At 41.4% G+C, this 27172-nt stretch overlaps 1 protein-coding gene across 7 annotated transcripts in view; it reads right to left on the reverse strand.

Moving 5' to 3' along the window:
• Positions 1 to 289: 289 nt before the first annotated feature.
• LOC106089552 (epsin-1) overlaps positions 290 to 27172 on the reverse strand; it is a 57270-nt gene continuing 30387 nt past the window's right edge. For 5 of the 7 annotated variants that reach the window (XM_059361184.1, XM_059361183.1, XM_059361179.1 and 2 more), the window contains 8 exons: positions 26664 to 26752; positions 25916 to 26574; positions 25168 to 25849; positions 21027 to 21135; positions 20710 to 20960; positions 20540 to 20632; positions 12189 to 13145; positions 290 to 881 (listed from right to left, as the gene is read on the reverse strand). In XM_059361184.1, coding sequence (XP_059217167.1) covers positions 819 to 881; positions 12189 to 13145; positions 20540 to 20632; positions 20710 to 20960; positions 21027 to 21135; positions 25168 to 25849; positions 25916 to 26574; positions 26664 to 26732 — 2883 coding nt within the window. In that variant the 5' untranslated portion in view covers positions 26733 to 26752 and the 3' untranslated portion in view covers positions 290 to 818. Of the gene's footprint in view, positions 882 to 1256; positions 1292 to 12188; positions 13146 to 20539; positions 20633 to 20709; positions 20961 to 21026; positions 21136 to 25167; positions 25850 to 25915; positions 26575 to 26663; positions 26753 to 26836; positions 26983 to 27172 lie in introns of those variants that run through there. The other 2 variants (XM_059361186.1, XM_059361182.1) reach the window with 2 other exon arrangements.

Raw genomic sequence — 27172 nt, forward strand, 5'->3', positions numbered from 1 at the left:
TATAGACCGATCTCTCGATTTAAAGTCTTGGCCCCATAAAAGGCGCATTTATTATCCGATTTCGCTGAAATTTCACACAGTGACTTATGTAAGGCTTATCGACATCCGTGTCGTTTATGGTTCCGATGGGTCTATATTTGGATATAGCAACCAAGAGATTAAGTTGAGATTAAATAAGTTTTACTGCTGGCTATCTCCCAAAAGCCAACCACAATGTTACCACCCCTGATTGAATAAAACAAATTCGGTGTTTTTTTTTTTCAAACTTAGACTTTAAGCATTTTCTTGGTTTTGTTGTTCTGTTTAAATTTATTACAATTATAATACTTATAGATTAAAAAAAATAATTTATGATCATCTCGATTTTGTTTTTCTTCTGCTTTCCGGTTTCTTTATAAAGCCATCCATCTCTAGGCTACATTTACATAAAAAATATTATTTTCAATTTTAGTTTTTTTTTCTTTTTAAATTTATTTATATAGGCATTTACGTGTATGTATGTATGTGTGTGTGTGGTATTTATGCGTGTGTCTATGTATGGGTGTATGTGTGAGTGATTTCTCTAAATAAAAAAATTGAAAACAATTTGAATTTAATTTTCCTTGAATTTTTGTTCAACCCTTTCTCAATAGTGTGTGTGTGTGTGTATATGTGTGTGTGTCTGTACGCAAGTACGTAAAACTTGTAGTCGTGGTTGGACTTAATAAAAAAATTTTTAAACAATATTTCTAAAAAAACAGACTTTCTCGTTTTGTTTTCCATTGCGTCGTCGTCTCGTCTGCGTCTTCGTCTGTGATGCTACTACGTTTTGTTGAAATTTATGACAAAAATGGATTCGATGCTGCTGCTTCCGGTTTCATCCAAGGCATATTATTGTTATTCTGCAAAAAAAAAACATAGAGCAAAGAAAAAAGAAAATGGGAAAAATTAAAACAAAATTACAGTCAACACTTTCAGCTAAGGAATCTAAGGAAAAAAGCATGCAGTCATTATCTATCACGGGGATGATAATGCACGGGAACCAACCAATAAGTGACTATTAACAATTTGGTATAACTCTAAAGACACTACAGAGAACAACTGATAAAGGTGTTGAGATTAGTATTGAATTGAATCTACAAAGTTTGTATTAGTTTAGTTGTTAGGTTTTATTATGCGTTTTTTGGTTTTGCTTTTTTTTGATAAATATGCGGTGTTTTCTGTACAGATAGAGATGTTGATAATTAATAATAATATTGGTTCTTTGGTTGTGTTACCCATTTTATTTAAGCGTCCAAGCTTCCATTGTTGGCTACAAGATATAAAATTGCAAGGAATATTTTAATTAGCATTAGCTTAACTTTTATGCATTATTGATTAGTAAAGCATTTTCAAAAAAAAAAAATCAATTTTCTTATGTTTAACATTTTTTTTGTCGAAATGTTTAAGACTAATTTTAATTATTTTTGTAAAATCGTGACGCGCTTATTCAAATGGAGTTTGCGGTTCTCTCCATCTCAAAATATTTCAAGATAATTGACTAATATGTTTGCTGGGTTATGTATAGGGACAAGAAATGTAAGGTGAAATATTCCACTGAGCACCAAAAGGCCTGCGAAACTGAGCAAAATAGGCAGCAATGCCAGAAGAAAATATTGTTAGAGATAGATTTGAGAAAGTTTCCTGAATGAGATATTGACCTGCAAGTAAATGCAAATTTTGCCCATGAACATTCCACTAAGGAATAGGGGCAAACTTCTCACATATCAATGAGTGCAGTCCGATTCAAGTTTACGCTCAATGATAGGGGGCCTCCTTTTTATAGCCGAGTCCGAACGGCGTGCCGTTTACATGGCATAGTACCTCACAAATGTTGCCAGCATTAGGAGGGGAAAACTACCGCTGAAAATTTTTCACCAGGATTCGAACCCAAGCGTTCAGCGTCATAGGCGGACATGCTAACCTCCGCGCTACGGTGGCCTCCTGCAGGTAAATGGGGGTACTGCCTCTGCAGGCTTTCAGCGGCACTATGCCAATTTCATAGAATGTTGAATAAGCATCGCAAAAATGAGTTACAAGGCCGGATGCCTCAGCAGTCATGGGGATATGAGCAAAGCGATGAAAATGAACACAAAAGTTTAGCCACCTTTCGAAACGAAGTGTATACCAATGGCTGCTATGTCTATGTTCAAGGATCTAATGGTCCGGCAATTTATTTTCAGTAAATTTTCAATAATCAAATCTTTTCGTTTAATATAGTCCTTATGATCAATAAGCTCGATTCCACTTTGGAGCAAAAACAACTAAAGTTAAATATTGACTATAAAAAAGTCCAAAAGATAATAAAAAAAACAATTAAAAATGCAGTATATATGTAAACCCCCTTTCGTCACAATTCGGTGAAAAATGCATAATTTATGCCCCTATAACAGCTTTCTCGACATATGGTCCGATTTGGACCGAATTCGACACGTGTATTGAGAGGCCTTATAAGTATAAGTTATTATTCAATTTTGTAGAACAAAATATTGGCCTTTTTGGTAGCCATATCCAAATATAGACCGATCTGAACCATATACGACACGGATGTCGAAAAACCTATATGGCAGCTATATCCAAATCTGGCAGAAATCCAAACCCTTTATGGGTCCAAAACCTTAAATCGAGAGATCGGTCTATATGGCAGTTATATCCAAATCCAGACCGATCTGGGTCGAATTGCTGTTTCAAATTTCGGCGAAATCGGACTATAAATGCGTCTTTTATGGGTCTAAAACCTTGAATCGAGAGATCGGTCTATATGGCAGCTATATCCAAATCTGAACCGATCTGTATCAAAGTGCAGAAAGATGTCGATGGGCCTAACACAACTCACTGTCCCAAATTTCGGCGAAATCGGACTATAAATGCGTCTTTTATGGGTCTAAAACCTTGAATCGAGAGATCAGTCTATATGGCAGCTATTTCCAAATCTGGAGCGATCTGTGCCAAATTGGAGAAGGCTGTCGAAGGGCCTAAAACCTTGAATCGAGAGATCGGTCTATATGGCAGCTATATCCAAATCTGGAGCGATCTGTGCCATAGTCCAGAAAGATGTCGAGGGGCCTAACTTAACTTACTGTCCCAAATTTTGGCAAAATCGGGCAATAAATGCGCCTTTTATGGGCCCAAGATCGGTCGGTCTATATGGCTGCTTAATCTAAATCTGGACCGATCTGAGCCAAATTGAAGTGGGATGTCGACTGGCCTAACACAACTCACTGCCCCAAATTTCAGCAAAATCGGATAATATATGTGGCTTTTATGGGCCTAAGACCCTAAATCGGCGGATCGGTCAATATGGTAGCTATATCCAAATCTGGACCGATCTGGGCCGAACTGACGAAGGATGTCGAAGGGACTAACACAACTCAATGTCCCTAATTTCAGCAATATCGGAAAATAAATGTGGCTTTTAATGGGCCTAAGACCCTAAACCGGCGGATCGGTCAATAAGGGGGCTATATCAAGATATAGTCCGATATAGCCCATCTTCGAACTTATCCTGCTTATGGACAAAAAAGAGTCTGTGCAAAGTTTCAGCTCAATATCTTTATTTTTAAAGACTGTAGCGTGATTTCAACACACGGACGTACATGGCTAGATCGTCTTAGATTTTTTCGTTGATCAGGAATATATATACTCTATAGGATCGGAAATGGATATTTCGATGTGTTGCAAACGGAAATAAATATACTCCATCCTTCGTTGATGAGTATAACAAGTAAAAACGTGCTAAGTTTGGCCGCGCCGAATATTGGATACCCACCACCATAGATTCCTCTAAAAATGTACCCTTATTAATAATGAAAACGGGAATTGATTGAGGCTTCAATGGTCATATAGGGATATCGTTACTTAGGGTGGCCTATTATTCCACATTTCAGCCAAAGCGGATGAAAATTGAGGCTCCTAGGAGCTCAAGAAGTTTGATCGGGGGATCGGTTTATATGGGGGCTATATCTATTTTAAGACCGATTCGGATGATACTTGGCATGGATGTTGGAAGTCATAACACAAGTCGTTGTTCCAAATATCAACCAAATCGGATGTCAATTGAGGCTTCTAGGAGCTCTAGAAGTTAAATCCGGGGATCGGTTTATATGGGGGCTATATCTGTTTATGGACCGACAGGGATTGTACTTGGCATGGATGTCGGAAGTCCTAACGCAAGTCTTTGTTTCAAATTTCAGTCAAATCGAATGAAAATTGAGGCTTCTAGGGGCTCAAGAATTCATATCCGGGGATCGGTTTATATGGGGGCTATATCAGTTTATAGACCGACAAGGATTGTATTTGGCATGGATGGATGTCGGAAGTCATAACACAAATCTTTGTTCCAAATTTCAGCCAAATCGTATGAAAATTGAGGCTTCTAGGGGCTCAAGAAGTCAAATCCGGGGATCGGTTTATATGGGGGCTATATCTGTGTATAGACCGATTCTGATCATACTTGGCATGGATGTTGGAAATCATAACACAAATCTTTGTTCCAAATTTCAGCCAAATCGGATGAAAATTGAGGATTCTAAGAGCTCAAGAAGTCAAATCCGGGGATTAGTTTCTATGGGGGCTATATCTATTTAAAGACCGATTCTAATCATACTCGACACGGATGTTGGAATTCATAACACAAGTCTTTGTCCCAAATTTCAGCCAAATTGCATGAAAATCGAGGCTCCTAGGGGCTCAAAATGTTTGATCGGTTTATATGGGGGCTAAATCTGTTTATAGACCGATTCGGATCATACTTGGCATGGATGTTGGAAGTCATAACAAAAGTCTTTGTTTCAAATTTCAGCCAAATCGTTTGGTTGTTCCAAATTTCAACCAAATCGGATGATAACTGAGGCTTCCAGGAGCTCAAGAAGTCAAATCCGGGGATCGTATCGGATATGGGGCCTATATCTGTTTATAGACCGATTCTGATCATACTTGGCACGCATGTTGGAAGTCATAACAAAAGTCTTTGTTCCAAATTTCAGCCAAATCGCATGAAACTTAGGGCAACTAGGAGCTCCAGAAGTCAAATCGGTGTATATGGGAGCTATATTGAAATCTGAACCCGTATGACCCATTTGCAGTCCCCAACGACCTACATCAATAAGTAGTATCTGTGCAAGATTTCAAGCGGCTAGCTTTACGCCGCGTTCGACCGCTATCGTGATTTTGGCAGACGGACGGACATGTCTAGATCGACTCAAAATGTTGTAGATCAATATTTGAAGGTGTTACAAATGTAATGACTAGATTCTTATCCTATGGTGGAGGGTATATGGCCCGGCCGAACTTTGGATACCCACCACCTTGAGTATATATGTTAATCACCTTTAGTCATAATCCGTTGAAAATGCATCCTTATGATGCTATATAGATTTGAGCCAAGCCCGGCACGGATAGTGGTCTAATAAATACAATTCACTGTACAAATTGATAAAATAAAAAATTGCTCTATATGGCAGCTATATCCAAATACAGACAGATGGGGTCCATATTGAACGAGGATGCCGAAGGGCCTAACACAGCTCATTGAGCCAAATTTCTTCGAAATCAGATAAAAAATGCGTAGTTTATGGGTCCTAGACCTTAAATCGGGAAATCTGTATATATGGCAGCTATATCGAAATGTAGACCGATGGGGACAATATTGAACTCGCATGTCGAAGGGCCTAACACAGCTCCGTGTGCTAAATTTCAGCGAAATCGGGTAATAAATACGCCTTTTATTGTCCAATACCTTAAATCGGCAGATGGGTATGCATGGCGGTTATATCCGAATATATAGACCGATCTGAACCATATAGGGCACAGATATCAAACAGCCTATCATAGGTCACTGTGTCAAATTTCAGAGAAATCGAATAATAAATGCCCCTTTTATGGGACCAAAAACTTTAAATCGGGAGATCAGTCTCTTGAACGGAGTGCCCCGTAGCGATACCACTTGGAAGAGAGGTTTTTTATATGGCAGGATACCCCACAAATGAAGTTTCCAGAATTTGAACCCAGGCGATCGGCGTCATAGGCGGATATGCTAACGTGTGCGTCACGGTGGCCTCAACCTGCTATAGCTGCCATATTAACCGATCTCGAATCTTGACTTCTTGAGCCACTAGATGGTGCAATTATTATACGATTTGGCTGAATTGCAAGCTTAGGTATTTCCAAGTATGGTCTTAATCGATTCATAACCATATGAGCTCCTTTCTTTTGGTAAAAGTTAATTAGTCAGTGTTCCGTCTCCTGCACTGAAGTGACATAGAAAATTTGATTCTACCTTTAAAAAAAAAGTTTGCAAAAACATGGGTAATAAATCAGTATTTTTTTTTTTAATTCTTTCAGCAACTGTTCTGCAGCATTCCTGTTCTCTAAGAAATAACCAAGGCACAAGGTAAGTCTATCTCTATTTTGTTGTAGCAGTGTATTGCGTTCTATGTTCTATTTTTCGTACGCTTGGTTCTGTTGAATATCCAGAACTATGAACTCTGCGACTAAGGTGGGGTGTGTACAGAAGAATCTAAGTCTGAGTCGAGTGGGTCTGGCTGGACAGTTCAAGAGGTGACGTATGTTGTGTGGTTCTAGGTCATAATGGGGACACGCATCCTCCACGTTGGCATTAATCCTTGCTCTGTAGGAGTTGAGGCGACTGCATTTGCCAGATTGTAATTGTGCCCGTGCGGCCCAATTTCCCGGCGTAGGCAGTGGTACTCGCAGACCAGGATCAGCGATCTGAATCTGGAAATATACAGTGTCGTCAACAAACATAAGCGGAATTTGTGGCGGGAACATTTGGAGCAATGTAACTAAGGTACCGGTTTAGGCAAGGTGTGGTCTATGTTCAAGTCACTCTCGAACCGCGGGATCTCAGTCACTTTTGGCGACATAAACGTGACTGATCCGAAGAGATACGGCAGGTTGTTCAACTGTGCTTCACGAGAGTGACAGGGCTAGGAGTAGAGTCATTCGTCGTATCCGTGGTCCCCGATCCGATGGACAGTCATCACAATTTAACCATGGCAGCCGGTTGTACGTAGCGGATTGACCCGATGGAGTTCTTCATCGGCAAGGGCTGCCGCCTCAGTGTAACACACACCGCAAAAACAAAAATCGTGGACGAACTTAAGAATGCCATACGTGACATCAAATCATCCTCTACACTGATGCTGAAGAATCTGAATCTATCTGGAGTTGAGTTCCTTACAACTGTCCTCAACCTGTCTTGGATCACTCTCATAGTTCCCGATGTCTGGAAGATGAGCAGAGTGAACCGGGTACTAAAACCTGGAAAGCACGCGAGATTGGGGCAGTCGTACCGACCGATCTGCCTTCTCTCACCAGTAGCCAAACGCTTGAGAGACTACTCCTCCCGAGTCTCGTTAAAATATTTTCATTCACCAAACATCAGCAAGGATTTCGAAGACTGGTTAACACAACAACTGCTCTGCATGCCATCACTGCACACATTTATCGTGACTTAAATCAGCCCAGGCCATGTGCCAAGACGGTCCTCGTGACCTATCGAAAGCATTCGACACAGTCAGCCATGTAAAACTATTTGAGGACATTGCCATTACGTCCCTCTAGTTAGGACTGAAACGCTGGATCGCGAATTATCTGTGTGGTCGCCAGTCATTTGTTAAGTTTAGGGATAAGAAGTCGAAGCACCATAAAGTGAAACAGGGATTTGCCCTAGGCGGGGTGATATATCCGGCACTTTTTAACCTCTACCCATTCTCCATTCCACCCCCTCCAGACGATTGGCATCAGGCGCTCCACCCATCGAAGATATTTGCGATAGATTGAACGTCTAACTCAACGAACTTGCCTCTCTTATTTCGCTGCCAGAGATTTGAAGATATCTGCCATCAAATCTTTAGCCACACTGTTCACTACAAATACGCGTGAGGTGAATAATGAGCTGATTTTGATTATGAGTCACTCTATCGACTATCACCTTAGCTCCTTACCCACCTCAACCGTGTATTTAATGAAGATTTGGTGGCAGATATCTTAAGATCTATTACAGCAAAATATGCGGCAAGTGCGTTGAGGTAGACGTTTAACCAATCGCAGATGTCAACAATGGGTGGGTGCGTGATGCCACGATCGTACAATCGCCCGCATATGATGCGGCATAAAGATGCTGTCCGCTGAACATTTTTTTAATGTTCTTGCCAAGATTCGAAGCGTTCAGCTTGGGTGGCATCCCAACTGAAAAGAAAGCTCCCTCAACATAGAATGTCTTGAAGGTTGTCTTAAACAGGGCTGGGAAACTCTTTCCCTAATTAAAATAGCTAAGTCATTGCATATGCGACCACTTTTATACTACTACGAAACTATGGGTCTAAAATCAAAAATTACCTTCTACCTCCAGACGAAGGGCGGCATCCTTAGATATTGGATGACATTCTTTGTTGGTGCGTTCGAAATCATACTGTCAGTGTACAAATGTACTAAAATGTACCAAATTCCGTACCTCTGACATTAAGATAACGAAAATAACCGAAATTCTACAAACTTGGGCTGTATCTATGAAAATTTTTAGTTTGCTTTCGAGTACAGTAGAAACCGGCTGAGTGAAACGCAAAAAATACATCACTTATCCGTAGTTTTCAGCTTAGCGCAAGTTCGGATGAGCGAAATTAGTTTCTAGTTTAACGTTACAGTAGTTTTGATTCACCTGCCAATCGTTTGAGGGCGTATTTGATATTTCTGCCAACATTCAAATATGTGAATTTCTTTCCAATTTTCTATACAAATTACTCTTTTAACGACCAATCGTTTAAGTGCGAATTTTGCTTAACGACCAACAATATTTGGAAAGAAAGTATGATTTTCATTAGGATTTTTTTATTTACCAGCCTCAAAAAATAAAAATCAACAAGTAAGAGCGTGCTAAATTCGGCCGGGCTGAATCTTATATACCTTCCACCATGGATCGCATTTGTCGAGTTCTTTACGTGGTATCTCTTTTTAGGATATTGGAGCTATATCAAATTATAGTTCGATTCGGACCATAAGTGAATTGAATGTTGAAGACCATAGTAAAAGTCATTGGGTTATATTTCACTCCATTCGGATAAGAATTGCGCCTTGTAGGGGCTCAAGAAGCATAATTGGGAGATCGGTTTATATGGGAGCTGTATCAGGCTATAGATTGATTAAGACCATATTGGACACGTATGTTGAACGTCATGGTACAAAATTTCAGCAAAATCGGATAAGAATTGCGCCCTCTAGAGGCTTAGACAGTCTAGATCGCAGATCGGTTTATATGGGAACTATATCAGGTTATGGACCGATTTGTACCATACTTGGCACAGTTGTTGAAACTCATAACAGAACACTTTGTGACAAATTTTAGTACAATCGGACACAAATTGTACCTTGTAAGGGCCTAAGAAATCAAATCGGGAGATCGGTTCATATGAGAGCTGTATCAGGTTATAGACCGATTTGTACCATACTTGGCACAGTTTTTGGAAGTCAAAACAGAACACTATCCGTAAAATTTTAGCCAAATCAGACAAAAATTGCGGAGCTATATCAAGGTTATAGACCCATTTGGACCATACTTGGCACAATTGTTGGAAGTCATAACAGAACACTATCTGCAAATTTTTTTTTTCCAAATCGGACAAAAACTGTGGCTTCCAGCGGCTCAAGAAGTCAAATCGGGAGATCGGTTTTTCAGGTTATAGACCGATTTGTACCGTACTTGGCACAATCTTGCGCCCCGTAAATTGGGTAAATACCCGGATATTTACCCATTCATACCCAAAAGCTGGGTATTTATAGTTTTGAAGATATCTTGGGTATACAAATACTTTCCAAAGAATTTTTGATGATTTCGTATTCTTTGTATATAAACCTGACCTTCTGATCTCACAAAATCGGATTTTAGTTATATATAGCCGCTATATAGACCGATCTCCAGACTTTAAGTCTGGTCATTTTTCATCCGATTTCGATGAAATTTGGCACAGTGAGCTCGGGTAGACCCCTACCCATTTCTGTGAAGTGTGGTTCAGATCGGACTATATTTGGATATAGCTGCCCTAAAGACTGACCGCCCGATCTCCCGATATAGAATATTGAGGCTATAAAAGATCCATCTATTACCTGAATTCGATGAAATTTGGCACAGTGTGTTATGGTAGACCTCTATCCATTCTTGTCAAATGTGGTCCAGAATGGACCATATTTAGATATAGCTGCCATATAGATCAATTTTCCGATATAGAGTAATAAGCCTATAAAAGGAGCATTTTTCATCCGATTTGGATGCAATTTGAAACAGTGAGTTTTGATAGATTTCTAACCATTTTTGTTGAATATCATTCAGATCGGACCATATTTGGATATAGCTGCCATATAGACCGATCTCCCGATATAGGGTATTGGCCCATAAAACGAGAATTTTTCATCCATTTTCGATGAAATTTGGCACAGCGAGTTCTGATACCCCTCCAAACATTTTTGTTGAATATCGTCCAGATCGGACAATATTTGGATATAGCTGTCATATAGACCGATCTCCCGATATAGAGTATTGAGCCCATAAAAAGAGCATTTTTCATCCTATTTCGATGAAATTTGGCACAGCGAGTTTTGATAGACCTCTACACCTTTGTGTCGAACATTGTTCAGATCGGCCCATATTTGGATATAGCTGCCATATAGACCGATATCCGGATACAGAGTAATAAGTCTATAAAAGGAGCATTTTGCATCCTATTTCGATGAAATTTGGCACAGCGAGTTCTGATACCCCTCCAAACATTTTTGTTGAATATCGTCCAGATCGGACCAAATTTGAATATAGCTGCCATATAGATCAATTTTCCGATATAGAGTAATAAGCCTATAAAAGGAGCATTTTTCACCCGATTTGGATGCAATTTGAAACAGTGAGTTTTGATAGACTTCTAACCATTTTTGTTGAATATCGTTCAGATCGGACCATATTTGGATATAGCTGCCATATAGACCGATCTCCCGATATAGGGTATTGGCCCATAAAACGAGAATTTTTCATCCTTTTTCGATGAAATTTGGCACAGCGAGTTCTGATAGGCCTCTACACCATTGTGTCGAACATCGTTCAGATCGGACCATATTTGGATATAGCTGCCATATAGACCGATCTCCGGATATAGTGTAATACGCCTATAAAAGGAGCAATTTTTATCCCATTTCGATGAAATTTGGCACAGCGAGTTCTGTTACCCCTCTAAACATTTTTGTTGAATATCTTCAGATCGGACCAAATTTGAATATAGCTGCCATATAGATCAACTTTCCGATATAGAGTAATAAGCCTATAAAAGGAGCATTTTTCATCCGATTTCGATGAAATTTGGCTCAGGGAGTTCTGATAGGCTTTTGTGTCGAACATCGTTCAGATCGGACCATATTTAGATATAGCTGTCATATAGACTGATCTTCCGATATAGGGCATTGAGCCCATAAAAGGAGCATTTTTCATCCGATTTGGAGGAAATTTGGTCCGATCTGGACTACAGGAAGTTTTGTACAACATTTCATTGTTTTTAAGACAAAGTTATCTCCGAATGGAATTACATTTATTACCTCTTAGTACTTTTCATACACTTATGCTATGCATTTCCTAAATCCCAATTTCTATCTCATCCCTGGTTTCTTGGGCAATTCGCCATAAATTGCGATTTTGATAGCAGCTTTGTCGAACAAATATTTACAATTTACCCACCCTAATAAACATATGTTATAAGGTCTTAGACCCATTCTTCGAGATTTTGCAAACGGAGTGACGATAATTTCGCTGAAATAGTAAATTTAAACTTTTACATATACATATTTACAGCTATTAAAGTTTAAGGTTAAAGACAACATTTCTTAAATTTAAAGAACTCTATCAACAACTTTGAGCTTTCATTATAGCCAGGTTTGCGGAGGGAAACAAGCAATACGTAATTAGCGAGATGGAGTAGCTCAACGAAAACTCCCTCACAGGCGATTTTGTTTTTCTAGCAACAACAAAACATAAAAAAAAACAACAAAATTAGATAAAAGTTTTTTAGGAAAAAAAAATTATATAAAACTCCAAACGAAAAACAAGATCACAAACACAACAATCTACCTTCCTGCCTGTCACATTGTCTCATTTTTCTTTTTTGTTGAGTACTCACTTCCAATTTACACTGAGTATTGAGATCTGTTGTGGTCATGTTGGTGGTATTGGTAGTATCATAAAAACCATAACCGAAAAGATTTGAGGCCACATTTGGTTGTTGTGGTTGTTGTTGCTGTAGCTGTAGCTGATTTAAGGGCATTATTGTTACTCCTGGTGCGGTAGCCAAGGATGCCGATAGGAGATTGCTGTAATTTGTGGCATATGATGCTGAGGAATTGGACAATGACGACGCTGTGGCGATTGCTGTTGGGTTGGCAATTGCATTTGGAATAGTTGCAGTTGCTGTTGCAGCAGAGGGTCCTAGAGACGTGTTGTTGTTGTTGTATGAATAGGAAAAATTGTTGTTGTCGTAGTTGTGTTTGTTGTTGTTATTGAAGGTGTTGGTGTTGGTATTGTATGATGTATTGAATACATCTGGTTGTTGAATCGATTGGATTGGATTTATGGTGATGTTGTTGTTGTTGGTGGTGGCGGCATATGGTGCAAATGCATGGGACAAGGAAGGAGATGACGATTGTGTGGGAGAAGATGGTGGCGATGCCTTCACCGTTGCATACACATCATTATTATTGATAATTTCCACATGTGGATACAATGAGGGATACGATAGATGGCTTGAATTTGCATTATTGCCATTCTTGAAGAGATCAAAAGAATCCATAAATGTATCATTATCCAAAGTCAATTGACGCAAATCATTCACCGAAGTATTGTAGAAATGATCAATATTTCGATTAGAGTTTGTGGATAGGGCCGACCTAAAGGCATCATAATCACTTTTGGAATATTTCATGGTACTACCCATGGCAGGGGCGCCATACGAAGTGTTCAACACATTGGTATGGGCATTATAACTGAAATGGTTGGACGACGTCTTTGTATCGTTATTTGTATGCAGTTCACTAAGACTTCCAAGGCCCCTATTAAGAGGGGAAGGGTCAGTAGGTTTAAACTTTAAGAATTCAATTTTCATGGTAGGTTTTTATTTAGCATGCCATTCAACAGTCATATCGATAGTTTTCAAAATGCAGATTATTATGTTTATAAAGTGAAAGTTGTTGTATCAGGGGTAGTATAGGCGTTGGGTGGGGGGTAAAGATTAATGAAGGATACGATACGATACAATTTTTGTTTTAAATGAAAAAAAGAGAAAATATATAATTAAAAGGAAAAATGAACACAAACAGAAGGTAAAGAAAACAACAAAAGATCAACATCAACGAAAAATTGGATAGAAAAGAAACCAGCGAACATAGTAGAGTAGAGTAATAAATATAACCAAAAAAACAATGTCCTAGAATAACCTAGATATCTATGGCAAAACTTATTATATTGATTAGTTCGGTAGACATCTATGCCAAATGTACTGATAATGGCCTCAATTGTATCTCCTCTGTGTGGTTCCAAGTTTTGGTGTATTCAAATATTCAAATTTCATATAGATCAGATTTCCAACTGTAGGACCCTAAAACATCTGAAAACATTACACCAACAAACGCTTGAAATATCCTAAAATTGTATGTGTATAGTTTTTCGAAAGACTTTAACCTTATTGCGAACTAGCCGAACCGGGCCCGCTCCGATGTACCTTCTTTAATTCTCTTATACGCATGCAAGCCATTCGCCTTATCATTGAGTTTAAGTTTAAATCGGAAAGCAATCATTGATGTGTGAGAAGTTTGCCCTGCTCGGTTACTGGGCAAATTTTCACTCTAAACCCAAATGCCTTTCTTTTGAGTGCTATATGACCGTATTGGTAAATATTTACGGATTAGGGGGTGTTTCGGGGGTGGAGTGGCCACCCCAGATACTTGGTCCTTAAAGTATTCGTGCTCTACTTTCAAATACATTTTAGATAAGCCCCATAGTGACATGATCGATCGAGTTAAATAAGTTCTGTTTGAGGGTTGGGTGGGACGCCAGGGTCTTTGTCACGAAAATGAGTATCAATTTCCCGAAAATCAATAAATTTCTACCACGAATCTTATATATAAAACTAGCTGACCCGGGCCCGCTCCGCTGCGCCTTCTTTTACTTTATATGGAACAAAATTGTCCTTGCAATATTTATTTTTCATTCATTTTAACCCCATATTGCCATTGGTTTTGAGGGAAGTTTACCTAAATGAGGCGTCCCCCAAACACATGGTCCCAAAATTGGTTATCAAATTCGTTTTCTAATCTCAAATACCTTTCGATTGAGCCACATATTGGCATGGTCGAAAAATTTTTACTCTTTGGGGGGTGTTTTGGGGAAGGGGTGATGCCTTAAATACATGGCCCTACATTTGGATATCAAATTCATATTCTACTCCCAAATACCTTTATTTGAGCCCCATATATTCATATATATATATATTATTTATTTGAACCCCATATTGCCATTGACCTCAAAGTTGGATATCAAATTCGTTTTCTAATCTCATTTAAACTCCTTATTGCAAAAGTCAGCAAATATGTCCGGTTTGGGGTATTGGCCCTAAACACTATGAATATTTCCCTCTCTTTAAGACCCAACTTGTCTTGGTGAGCAAATACGTCCTATTTGGGGGTTGTTATGGTGGTGGGACGTCCCCTAGACAGTTGGTCCCTAATGTTGATATCAGACACGTGGTCTACTCCCAAATACCTTTAATTTGAGCCCCATATTTCCATAGTCGACAAACATGACCGGCTTGGGGGATGTTTTCGGGGATGGGCGGTCACCCACTGAGTTGGCCTTGAAAATATATATCGGATTCGTGTTCTACTCTAAAAATCCTCTTATTTGAGCCTCATATTGCAATAGGCAGCAAATACTTACTATTTGGGTGGTGTTGTGGGGTGGGGTGGCCCCAACATTGACATCAGATTCGGGCTTTACTCCCAAAGACCTTTCATTTGAGCCTCATATCGCTATGGTCCTAAATTTGTCCCCTTTAGGGGATTTTTTTGGGGAGAGGCGCCCTTCCCCCCAAACACTTGGTCCCATATTTGGATATCAGATTCGTATTCTAGATTCAAATACCTTTTATTTAAGCCCCACATTCCCATGGTCAGTAAATAAGTCCTGTTTGGGGGGTGTTTTGGGAAAGGTGTGGACCCCCAGAAACGTGGTCCCACATTTGGATATCAGATTCGTATTCTACTCGCAAATACCTTTCATTTGAGTCCCATATTGCCATGGTCGGTAAATATGTCCGATTTAGGGGTGTTTTGGGGCTTGAGGTGGTCCCCCTAGCACTTGGTCCGACAATTGGATATAAGATACGTTTTCTTATCCTAAATACCTTTCATTTGAGTCCCATATTATCATGATTAGTCTAAATATATGTTTGGTAAGTTTCAGGGTGGGCGGCCCTCCTAGATACCCCATCCGAAATTTGGATACGAAATTTTCATTTTTGGGTTACTATATGAGAGCACACAAAATTTCGCTTCAATCGCACCACCCATCTCCGAGATCTGGCGTTTCTGATAATTTGGGAGGAAAAGTGGAGCGATAAGGACAATATGGGTATCAAATGAAAAGTATGCGGGAGTAGATTTCGAATCTGGTAGACAAAATCAGGTCGAAGTTTTGGGGGTCAGGTCGAAGTTTTGGGGGTCACAGATATCGGTTGTAAGCCGATCCTCCCCTATACCCCAAAATCGCCACCCATATCCGAAAGTGGTCCGATGGGTACAACAAGGGTATCAAATGAAAGGTATTGGAGACCAGAAAATGAATATAGTATTAAAATTTGGGTCCAAGTACCCAGCGGGCCCCCCCAACCTCAAAACTCCCCTAAACAGATATATTCGAAGTTCATGTCAATATGGGACTCAAATGAAAAATATTAGGCAGTAGATTACAAATGTGGCATAAAATATAAGGTCCAAGTAATGAGAGGTCGCTCACCCACAAATACCCCCAAATGCGCATATTAGCCGACCATGGCTATATGGGACTCAAATGAAAGGTACTAGGGAGTAGATTACGAATTTGACATTAAAATTTGCTTTTAAGTCTAGGTGGCGTTTTTCCTCCAAAAGCTACGTCAAATGGGTTATTTGACCCATTATGACAATGTGGGACTCAAATGAAAGGTGTTTGAGAGTAGAAAACGAATTTTATATCCAATTTTGGAGCCATGTGTTTTGGGGTACGCCCTAAAGCACCCCCTTAACTGACCTTTATTTCTGTTGGGAATAAAGAACGAATTTGATAACTAATTTCAGTGCAAAGTGCCGGTAACCGCCCCAACCCCAAAACACACTCCAGACGGTTCATATTTACCGGCCATTACAATATGGGGCTCAAATTAAAGGGATTTAGAAGTACAGTACGAATTTTATATCCATATTTGAGCCGAAATATCTGAGGTGCCATCCCTCCCCTAATGAGAACATTACCCTAAGGAAAAACATTGCCACCAGGAACCGATAAGGGGCAAATTTTCACACATCAATGAGTGCTTTCCGATTCAAGTTTAAACTCAACTGATAAGGGACATTTGGGGAAAATTTTTAAATGACAATGCATGGCATTGTATCTCGCAAATGTCGCCAACATTAAGAGGGGACAAACACCGCTTTTCCAATGCTCTCGCCAGGATTCCAACGCGTTCAGCGTAATATGCTACAATGGCACGAATTCGATATCCGCATTCAGGGCGATGTGTCGCAACGGAGCGGGTCCGTTTCGCCTAGTAGCTTTTATATAATTGGGAGGTATTTTGGGATAGGGCGGCACCCCAAACACATAGCTCTTCAATTGGATATCAAATTCGTTTGTTTATCTCCTACACCTTTCGCTTGAGGTTTTTTTCTCTTGGTATGGTTGGTAAATTTTTGTTAGGTTTTTTCAACATATATATACAATATATACACCGAAAAAATTCCCGCCCAGACTTGAACGGAAGTCATATTCGTAATCTACTCCCAAATACCTTTCATTTGAGTATAATGTAGCCCTGGTCGGCTAATATGTCCAATTGGGGGTGGGGCGACCTCCCATTACTCGGACCTAATTTTTTTATGCCATATTTGTCTTCTACTACATCTACTGCCGAATAGTTATCATTTGAATCCCATATTGATATGAACGTCGAATATATCTGTTGAGAGGAGTTTTGGAGTTGGGTACTTGAACCCAAACTTTAATAAGATATTTGTTTTCTAGCCTCACATATCTTTCATTTGATAACCATATTGTGCCTATCGGCCCACTTTTGGTTTTAGGTAGCGTTTTTGGGGTAAGGGGGAGGGTCCGCCCCCATCCGATATCTACAACTATATGGTTCTTCCAGGCAAACCTACACCATCTGTGAAAATTTTAAGAAAATCGTTTCAGCCGTTTTTGATTCTACGGAACAAATAAACAAACCAAGTCCCATATAGTCATCATGGGTCATATGCCCGTTTGGGCGGTATTGGGGGGTGGGTTGACCCCCTATACTTCGATCCGATTTTGTATGCCAAATAACTTTCATTTGAGCCCCATATTGACATGAACGTCCAAAATGCCTATTTGGGGGAGTTTTGGGGTTGGAATTGGAGCGCCCCGATGGTTTCTAAGACTCAAATGTTAATGCCATATTCGTATTCAACACTCCAATACATTTCATTTGATGCCCATATTGACCTTATCGATCCACATTTGATTTTTGGTGGTGGTTTTGGGGTAACGGGGGAGAGGGTCCGCCCCTTCCGATATCAACAAATTATAAATCCTGCTCCTTTTTCCTGACTATATGCTTAATCTACTCCCGAATACCTTTCATTTGAGTCCCATAAACTTATTTTAGGGAGTTTTGGGGTTGTGGCGGCCCCCCAGTTACTTGGACCCAATTTTTAATATGAAATTGGTACTCTACTCCTGAATACCTTTCATTGGAGTACCATATTGTCCCGATCGGAACACTTTTATTTTTGGCTTAAGGGGGAGGGTCCGCCGCCCTTCCGATATTAAAAAATTATATAGCCTATGTTTCCCTCCAGACCAACCTACACAATCTGTGAAAATTTATTTTTATATATAAGAAGATATCAAATAAGAGCGTGCTATGTTCGGCCGGGCCGAATCTAATATACCCTCCACCATGGATCGCATTTGTCGAGTTCTATGCACGGTATCTCTTTTTAGGCAACCAAAGAATATTGAATAAGAACTGTTATGCTATTTGAGCTATATCAAGTTATAGTCCGATTCGGACCATAAAAGAATGCTGAACATTGTAGAAGTCATTGTGTAATATTTCAGTTCATTCGGATAAGAATTGCGCCTTGTAGAGGCTCAAGAAGCAAAATCGGGAGATAGGTTTATATGGGAGCTGTATCAAGCTATTGATCGATTCAGACCATATTAGACACGTATGTTGAAAGTCATGAGAGAAGCCGTTGCACAAAATTTCTGCCAAATTGGATGAGAATTGCGCCCTCTAGAGGCTCATGAAGTCAATACCCCGGATCGGTTTATATGGCAGCTTTATCAGGTTATGTACCGATTTGCGCCATACTTAGCACAGTTATTGGAAGTCATAAACATCAAACACATCATGCAAAATTTCAGCCAAATCGGATGAGAATTGGGCCCTCTTGAGGCTCAAGAAGTCAAGATCCCAGATCGGTTTATATGACAGCTATACCAGATTATAAACCGATTTGAATCATACTAAACACAGTTGTTGAAAGTGATACCAAAACACTACGTGCAAAATTGCAGTCAAATCGGACGAGAATTGCGCCCTCTAGAGGCTCTAAAAGTCAAACCCAAGATCGGTTTATATGGGAGCTATATAAGGTTATGTACCGATTTGCGGTACATAACAAAACATCTCATGCAAAATTTCAGCCAAGTCGGACGAAAATTGCGCCCTCTAGAGGCTCAAAAAATCAACACCCAAGATCGGTTTATATGGCAGCTATATCAAAACATGGACCGATTTGGCCCATTTAAAATCCCAACCGACCTACACTAATGAAAAGTATTTGTGCAAAATTTTAAGCGGCTAACTTTATTGTTTCGAAAGTTTGTGTGACTTCGACAGACAGACGGACGGACGGACGGACATGGCTAGTTCGACTTAAAATGTCACGACGACCAAGAATACGTTATGGGGTCTTAGACGCATATTTCGCAGTGTTACAAACGGAATGACGAAATTAGTACACCCCCATCGTATGGTGGAGGGTATAAAAACGGTGTTCGGTTCAGCGAGAGCAATCTCATGTACCCTCCACCATGGATCACTTTTGACAAGTGTTTTGAATGACTTTTTCAAATAAATCTGACGAACATATGTATGGGAGCTACATCTAAATCTGAACCGATTTTGATAAAACTTCTTAGATATAATGGTCGGCATTGAGGAAAGCATTGTGCCCAATTTTGGCAATAATGGTCAATAAATGAGCTTGCGGTAGCTCAAGATGTGAAAATCGGGCGATATACATATATGGCAGCTATATCTAAATCTGAACCGATTTCAATGCTATTCAACAGTTATATTGAGATTCGTAAAAAAAGGTCTTTCTGCCAAATTTCGAGAGAATCGGTTAACAGATGAGCACTTATTGCAATATTTTTCCAAATCGGACGAACATATATATATGGGAGCTATATCTAAATGTTAATATTTGTAGTAGTCGTCGAGGAAAGCGTTATGCAAAATTTTGGCGAGATTGGCTCTAGAAGTAAAAATCGGCCGATATGTATATACATGAGAGCTATATCTAAATCTGCTGTTAGTACAGACGCTCTACCATCCTATACACATCTATCGACTTGTTTACACAGTCCGCACATCATCGCCATGATTATGATGTTGTGCCAATTTCTACAATTGCACATTAAAACAAGCATGCAAATTCAAATTTGCCCGTGAACATTCCATTAAGGAACAGGGGCAAACTTCTCACATATCAATGAGAGCTGTCCGTTTCAATTTTAAGCTCAATTATAAGGGAACTCCGTTTTATTGCCGAGTCCGAACGGTGTGTCACACCGCTTTTGGGGAGAAGTTTTTACATGGCTGCCATACCATTTCTTCAAATGACATAGTACCTCACAAATGTCGCCAGCGTTAGGAGGGGAGGGCAACCACCGCTGAAAAATTTCTTCTGATATTCTCGCCAGGGTTCGAACTCAGGCATTCATTCGTTATAGGAGGACATGCTAACCTCTGCGCTACATTATTTCTTACAACACATATCCCTAAGCTAAGTTTTCTTTCAACCCTATGAACTGAACACTAAGAGCTTGCGGCTTCCATCACTGTTTGCCTACCTCAACCTCAGTAACTACCATTACCAAAGGCGCATATAACACTAACAAATTATTATTATTGATGATGCAAGAGATCTCTTAGAACTAACCAAAACTTACCTGTGACGTTGTGGTATTACTAGCTGGTGCCCATGGGTCTTGATTAATGGTCATTTGGAAAGATTGTTGTTTCAATTGATTTATGGACGGCACCTAGAAACGTCAAATGTCAAAATGAAAAAAAGGTGAGAATTTGTTTTCGTTGTTGTCTTCACATCTAAAATACTTACTGCAGGTTGTTGTTGTTGGAACAAATTAGGTTTTGGTGGTATAACAGTATCACTGAATGGATTATAGGCTGCTGCGTTTAGTGTATTCTGAGCCACTGCAGGCTTTATTAAATTATCCAAATTGACCAGGCCAGAGTTTTCACCCAAAAACGATTGAGGATCCTTGAGTGGCCTCTTGGATGTGGCTCCCGTCGATGCACTGATCGTTGAATTCGTTGTTGAAAGTGGATCCAAATCATCGAGAAGATTTGCTGCCAAATGGAAATGTTTTACCCTTAACATGCAGTGGGAGAGAAAATGTATTAAAATTCACCTACCATTGTTGTTGCTGACATTAGATAAGGAATTGTTTATGTTTAATAGGTCAGAACCTCCAGACTTGTTTCGATTCGTTATGATATCAAATTCATCCATATCGGGCGAAGGCTGCAAGAAACAGAAATAATTGGTGGTCAGCATTAAAACAAGAAAATTAAACAAAATTTTGAGATTGAGTAAAGCTCTGGTTTCCCGAGATCGAGTCTGGAGACTGGAACAGATATATGGAGCCATTTGATAAATATGCATTGTCCCCGGCTGCAAAAGGATATATGAAGATAATGGCACTTAGATACATAGAAATTAAACAAAGGTGCACCATTGTGGAGATCCCCAGGCCCAGGATAGCTATGAGCACCACTCAATCTGGAACATTAAGGTCCGATATGTGTGGTGTTCATTGCTGCCACGAGAAACTTAGCTGCAAGCTACCGAGCGCGTCCACAGGTTGTGGATATTGGAATGCTCCATATGGAGTAGCTGCAACGGCAGTCGCGGACAATCAGCGGTATCGAGTGGAAAGTCTCAGTGAGAGGTCGAGTGGCTCCGACTTTTGCACAAATACTGAATGCCTATGAAGCTCGATACGACAAGGCGAGTTATTGACGCCTTTAAGTAACCATTGGCCAACCGCGGAGATCGGTCCTTTGGACCGGAACAAATTTGCTCACCTACAGGAGATTGAAGATGGGGCTTGAAACCCAAATAAGACTTATACTAAGTTAGTAAATCTAGTTCATCATAGACACTAAGAGAGTATAAAAAACGTTGGAACGCGACACAGGATAGCTGTGAGCACCACACAGGCTGGATCATTGAGGTCCGGTATGTGTGGTGTTAATTGCTGTCACGAGAAGCTTAGCTGCGAGCCCACGGGCGCGTCCACAAGTTGCGGATAGTGGAAAACTCCATACGGAGTAGCTGCAACGGCAGCCACAGACAATCAACGGTATCGAGCGGAGAGTCTTAGTGAGAGGTCGGGCAGCACCGGCTCTTGCACAAATACTGAGTGCTTATGATGCTCGATATCACAACGACGAGTTATTGGCGCCTTAAAGTAACCAATGGACCGGAACTAGCCTTCTCACTTACAGCAGCTTGACGAGGATCTCTACCTCTACATACAATGTAGCTACAACAGCAACATTGTGGAGATTATAGTCAACAAAGCTTATAAGCGTTGTCCCTCGCCTTATGTGCCCGGGCCTTATTAAAACCCGACGACAGTCCCATAGCCATCAGTTGTACGTAACGGATTGACCCGATGAAGTCGTTCATCGGCAAGTGATGCCGCCTTAGTGTACAACATACAGCTACAACAACAACAACTGGATCCCACGGCAGTCGGTTGTAACCACCGGACTGACCCAATGGAATACTTCATCGGCAAGGGCTGCCGCCTCAGTGTTCGTGTTCGACACATGCCCGAATGCCTTTTTCGCACGCTTCTGGGCCGTGCCGGAATTGAAAACAACCCCGCACCCCGATTCTATTCGGCTTGCCAGAACCGCCTCCATCCATCATCGGTCGGTGTCGGCGACCCATGGCAGCCGTTTGTACGCACCAGATTGACCCAATTGAACCCTTCATCAGCATGGGCTGCCGCGTTAGTGTACGATTTCGTTTTTTTTTCGTCATGGCAGAGACACATCCCGGAGTGCCTTTTACGCACGCTTCTGAACCGTGTCGGAATTGAAAAGAACCCCGGACCCTGTCGGTGAGGTTCCCGGTTCTCGGACCCTGTCGGTGAGATGTAACCGGTGCATGGGGTGGGTACATTTCCCATCTTGCTCTGGCCTTACTTCACAACGGGAGTATAGTCACACTGAATATGTTGCAAGTTCCTGTGCGAACATAGACAGCAGTGGGCCACAAGCGTCGTCGTCGTCGGACTATGTGACCCCCCCAAACCTCTCCCGCGCGGCAATATACGCAACAACAGCATCCCAGACCCAATATTGTCAGGCCAGTGCCGGGAAGTGTATCATTATTGCCATTGAATTGCAACAGGCTCCGTGGCAAGATCGAAGAGATTGTAGATTTTATGAGTCAGATGAACAAATTGTTCGCAGCGATCCAGGAGACAAAGCTGACCAATACCTGCAGCTTGCACAGTTAACACGAATACAATGTGCTACGTAAGCATCGCTTAAGGAATGGAGGTGGGGGATTGGCATTCGTGATAACCCAATCCGTGCAGTATAGACCCATCTCGCCTGCGCCTGGCGCTAGTGACCCCTACATGGAGTGCATGGGGATGGCAGTCCGGTCCGGTACTGCCGAGATAGAGCTAGACAACGTATACATACCGCCGGTTGGTGGTTGTGTCCCAGTTAACGACCAGGCTTACAAGGCCTATACAAGTGGGCTACTATCTGGCCATAGTCGTCTGGTTCTTGGGGACTTTAACCCTAGATAACGACCATCGACCGACCACCCGGCTTTATAACCTCTGAGCGCCGGAAGTTTATCAATCAGAAGAAGGCCGATTGAGCTGGTTTCAGAGAGTGCACCAATCGCCGTTTCAGTGCCGAGAGGAAATTCCGAGACATCATTAACGCAGCAGCCGCTCCCAGCAGTGGTACTCGCAGACAAGCTTGATGGGATTCGTGGTATGGACCCCACAAACCCCAGAAACAGCGAGCTGAATCTGGAAATAAACAGGGTAGTCAAGGAACATAGGCAGAATTTATGGCTGGAACACTTGGAGCAATGTAACTACTGTACTATTAAGTCACTCTCGAACCCTGGTAGACGGGATGACAGGACCTCAGTCACTTTTAGCGACGTCACCGTGACTGATTCGAAGAGGTGCCCCAGGTTGTTCAACCGTAAATTTATTGTACATCCCGAGAGTGGCGGGGCTCGGAGGAGAGCCATTCGACGTATCCGTGGTATTCGAGCCGAAAAGCAGCCATCACAATTTACCGTGGTCGAAGATACGAATGTCATCCGTGCCGCTAAGTCATCCAAGACGTTGGGCCCCGACGGTATCCCTACACTGATGCTAATGAATCTGGATTTACCTGGAGTTGAGTACCTTACCACTGTCCTCAACCTGTCTTTTAACACTCTTATAGTTCCCGATGTCTGGAAGATGGGCAGAGTGATGCCGCTACTGAAGCCTGGAAAGGACCCGAGTTTGGGTGAGTCGTACCCCCCGATCTCCCTTCTCTCACCAGTGGCAAAGACGCTTGAGCCATGACTCTTCCCGAGCCTAGTAGGAGAATTTTCATTCGCCGAGCATCAACATTGATTTCGAAGACAGCATAGCACAACAACTACTTTGCATGCCATCACCGCACACATTTGCCGTGGCTTCAATCAGCCCAAGCCATGTGATAGGACGGTCTTCGTGGCACTGGGCCTATCGAAGGCATTCGACACAGTCAGCCATGCTAATTTGAGAGCATCGCCAACACGTCCCTCCAGCCAGGCCTGAAACGCTGGGCCGCGAATTATCTGTGTGGTCGTCAGTCATTTGTGGAATTTAGGGATAAGAAGTCGAAGCAGGACCAAAAGATCGACGGAAAGATCAAGTGGTAAAGTGGTCTCGAAACTTGGTGTTAGAGATTTTAGAAGAAGCGCAGATGATCGAGGCGCTTGGAAAGCTATTCTAAGTTCAGCTAATGGGATAAATGTTCTGTCATAGCCAATCAAAGTAAAGTAAGATGTCTAGTTTGAAATCGACTTGGAAATCGAGTAATATTTTCGATTGCCTGACCATAACACGGTTTTGCATGCAGAAGGCCTATGGAAATCCTATAGCAGCTTTGTATTGTAAAAAGGCAAGGCTAATAATGAAGTAAAAAGGATACCAGTATAGCTTTCGAGGGTTACAAACACTGCTATACAAGACAGGTGTGGCAGATATGCATGTGCCATGTGTGGGAAGAGGAGTCGAGCTTTGGAGCCTTTCCTTAGCCATTTTGCGACTTTCGCATATATCAGATACTGACAATTTGGATTAAATACGTTGTAAGGATAACAGAATTTCTATTATACTCCTTTTTGGGTTAGTTTTGAGCATCGGTCTTAAAGTTGGGGAGAAAGATCCTAAAGGGACTGATTTGCTTGTTGAACTTAAAACCCTTTGAACATCCGCCTTATTGTATTCCAGAGGGATTTTTTCTTACTCACCTTCACAGCGGAACTTTCTATATGCTTCCAGGGATCAGCATTAGCGCTTCCAGCTTTAGGAGCCCAAGGATCTTCGCTCAGCAATGTCTTAGGTGGAGTTGCAGTGGCGGAGGGTCTATTACTCTCTGATAGCCAAGCATCTACCGTTGCAATTGTGTTTGCCGCCGCCGCTGTAGGCTTTGTTGACTGCCATGGATCCACTGCAGCACCGCCTGTCGCCGCAATACCACTGGCTGCATGAGTATTGCCATTAGTTTGTAGCCAACCTTCTGTCGACGAACCTGAAGTAACCGAGGGTGATTGTGTGCGCATGCCACCCCAGGCTTCGGAACCATTTGTGCCATTACTGTTCAATGCCATGGCAGCACCCATGCCACCACCTACACTACCACCCATGGCACCCATGTGTGCGGCACTTAAGGGTGTGGAACGTGAAGCTGCTGTCGGCATCCAGGGATCCACTGGAGGTGAGGCTGTACCAGTCCAAGGATCAGACATTTGACTTGCAGCTCTTGCAGGGGTTATCCAGGGATCTGTGGTATTTGTTAAGCCGCCAGCGGCTAAACCCAGGGGGGGACTTGAAATGCTAGTGGCGCCCAATTGTATATCCAATAAATCCAATAGATGCGATTGGGGCGGCTCCTCTTTAGGGGGCTTTGTTTGTCTGAAATTGGGTTCATTTCTTAAAGAGATTTAGAGGATTAGTGATTAGTCCGCCTTTGAAAGTAGTGGGGTTGATTATACTCACTTGAAATCTTGTTCGCTTTGGCTTAAGGCCAATTGAAGTCGTACATCGTCGCTGCGACGCTTAGCCTCTTCCTGTTCGGCTTCCTCGCGCGACATAGCCATGGCTAATTGCAGTTGTAATTCCTCTTCGCCGGCCGTCTGGGGACGTACCATTTCAAGTTCAGAGGTGGGCTTGGCAGGCTCCTCCTGCCAGCCGGGCGGCATGTCTCGGGCTATGGGACCATCTATGCAACCATCACTGCCAAAACCACTGGGATATTGGGCAAAGCGCTCTTTGGCCTTTAACGCCTTGATGCGTTCATTCTTCAGACGCTCATCGTCCTTGAGCAAATTGACCAATTGCTTGGCCTTCTCACGCACATGATTGCCCTGATCTTTGCCCTCCTCATGATAGACAAATTCTCGCAAAGTCTGTATAGCAAAAATATTCTCTTTGCATTGCTGTGATACCTTCTCGTTGCCAGTCTTGATGAGATATTCCAAAAGTATTAAAGCCTTGTAGACGTGACGCCAATTCTTGCCATGATCATTGAGGCGCTTCCAGATCATTTGCATGATTTCCGAAAAGGCCACCACATTATTTGTTAGCTCGGCCAATTCGGCCATGATGGTGGCCGAGGGACCCCATGGGTCATTGGAAGTAGCCTCACGTACCTTGACCTGCAGCCGGCAGCCGGCAGCAATAAAATAAAGAAGAGGGATGTCTTTAAGGAAGCCATTGATTGATTATTACAGAATGGACCACTCACCTGAGCATCTGAATAATTATGGGCTAAGTTTTTGATATTACGCCGCAGACCTGCCACATTGACTTGCATATCGTCCTTATGTTTTCTCACTTGAAAAAAAAAATATAGAAAAAATAAAATTGAATGTTGTTGTAGTAGGTAGACTTTTTCAAAAAAAAAAAAATTATTATTACTTGAATATTTTTTTGTTAAAAAAAAACTAAATTTCAAAATAAATGTTTTTAATGTTGGTTTTTAATTTAATTGTGAATTTTTTCTGTCTGCTTTTCTATCTGTTAGCTCTTCCTATGAGCTATGGCTGTGAACTGTGAACACTGACATGACTTGTGTTTGGGAAAAAAGTCCACTAATAAAGAGAAAGCCTACAAGTTTTCAAATCTGATGGACAGTGAAGACTTTTTTTCGATGCGGTATTTTGCGTCATTTCTTGCATTGCAAAACACTTGGTGGACGGACTATGTGGATTGGAATGTGTCAAGAAATGAAAGCACTTGTGGCTCTCTATAGTG

This window comes from Stomoxys calcitrans, chromosome 1 (genome assembly GCF_963082655.1).
Source record: "Stomoxys calcitrans chromosome 1, idStoCalc2.1, whole genome shotgun sequence".
NCBI classification, from domain to species: Eukaryota; Metazoa; Arthropoda; class Insecta; order Diptera; family Muscidae; genus Stomoxys; species Stomoxys calcitrans.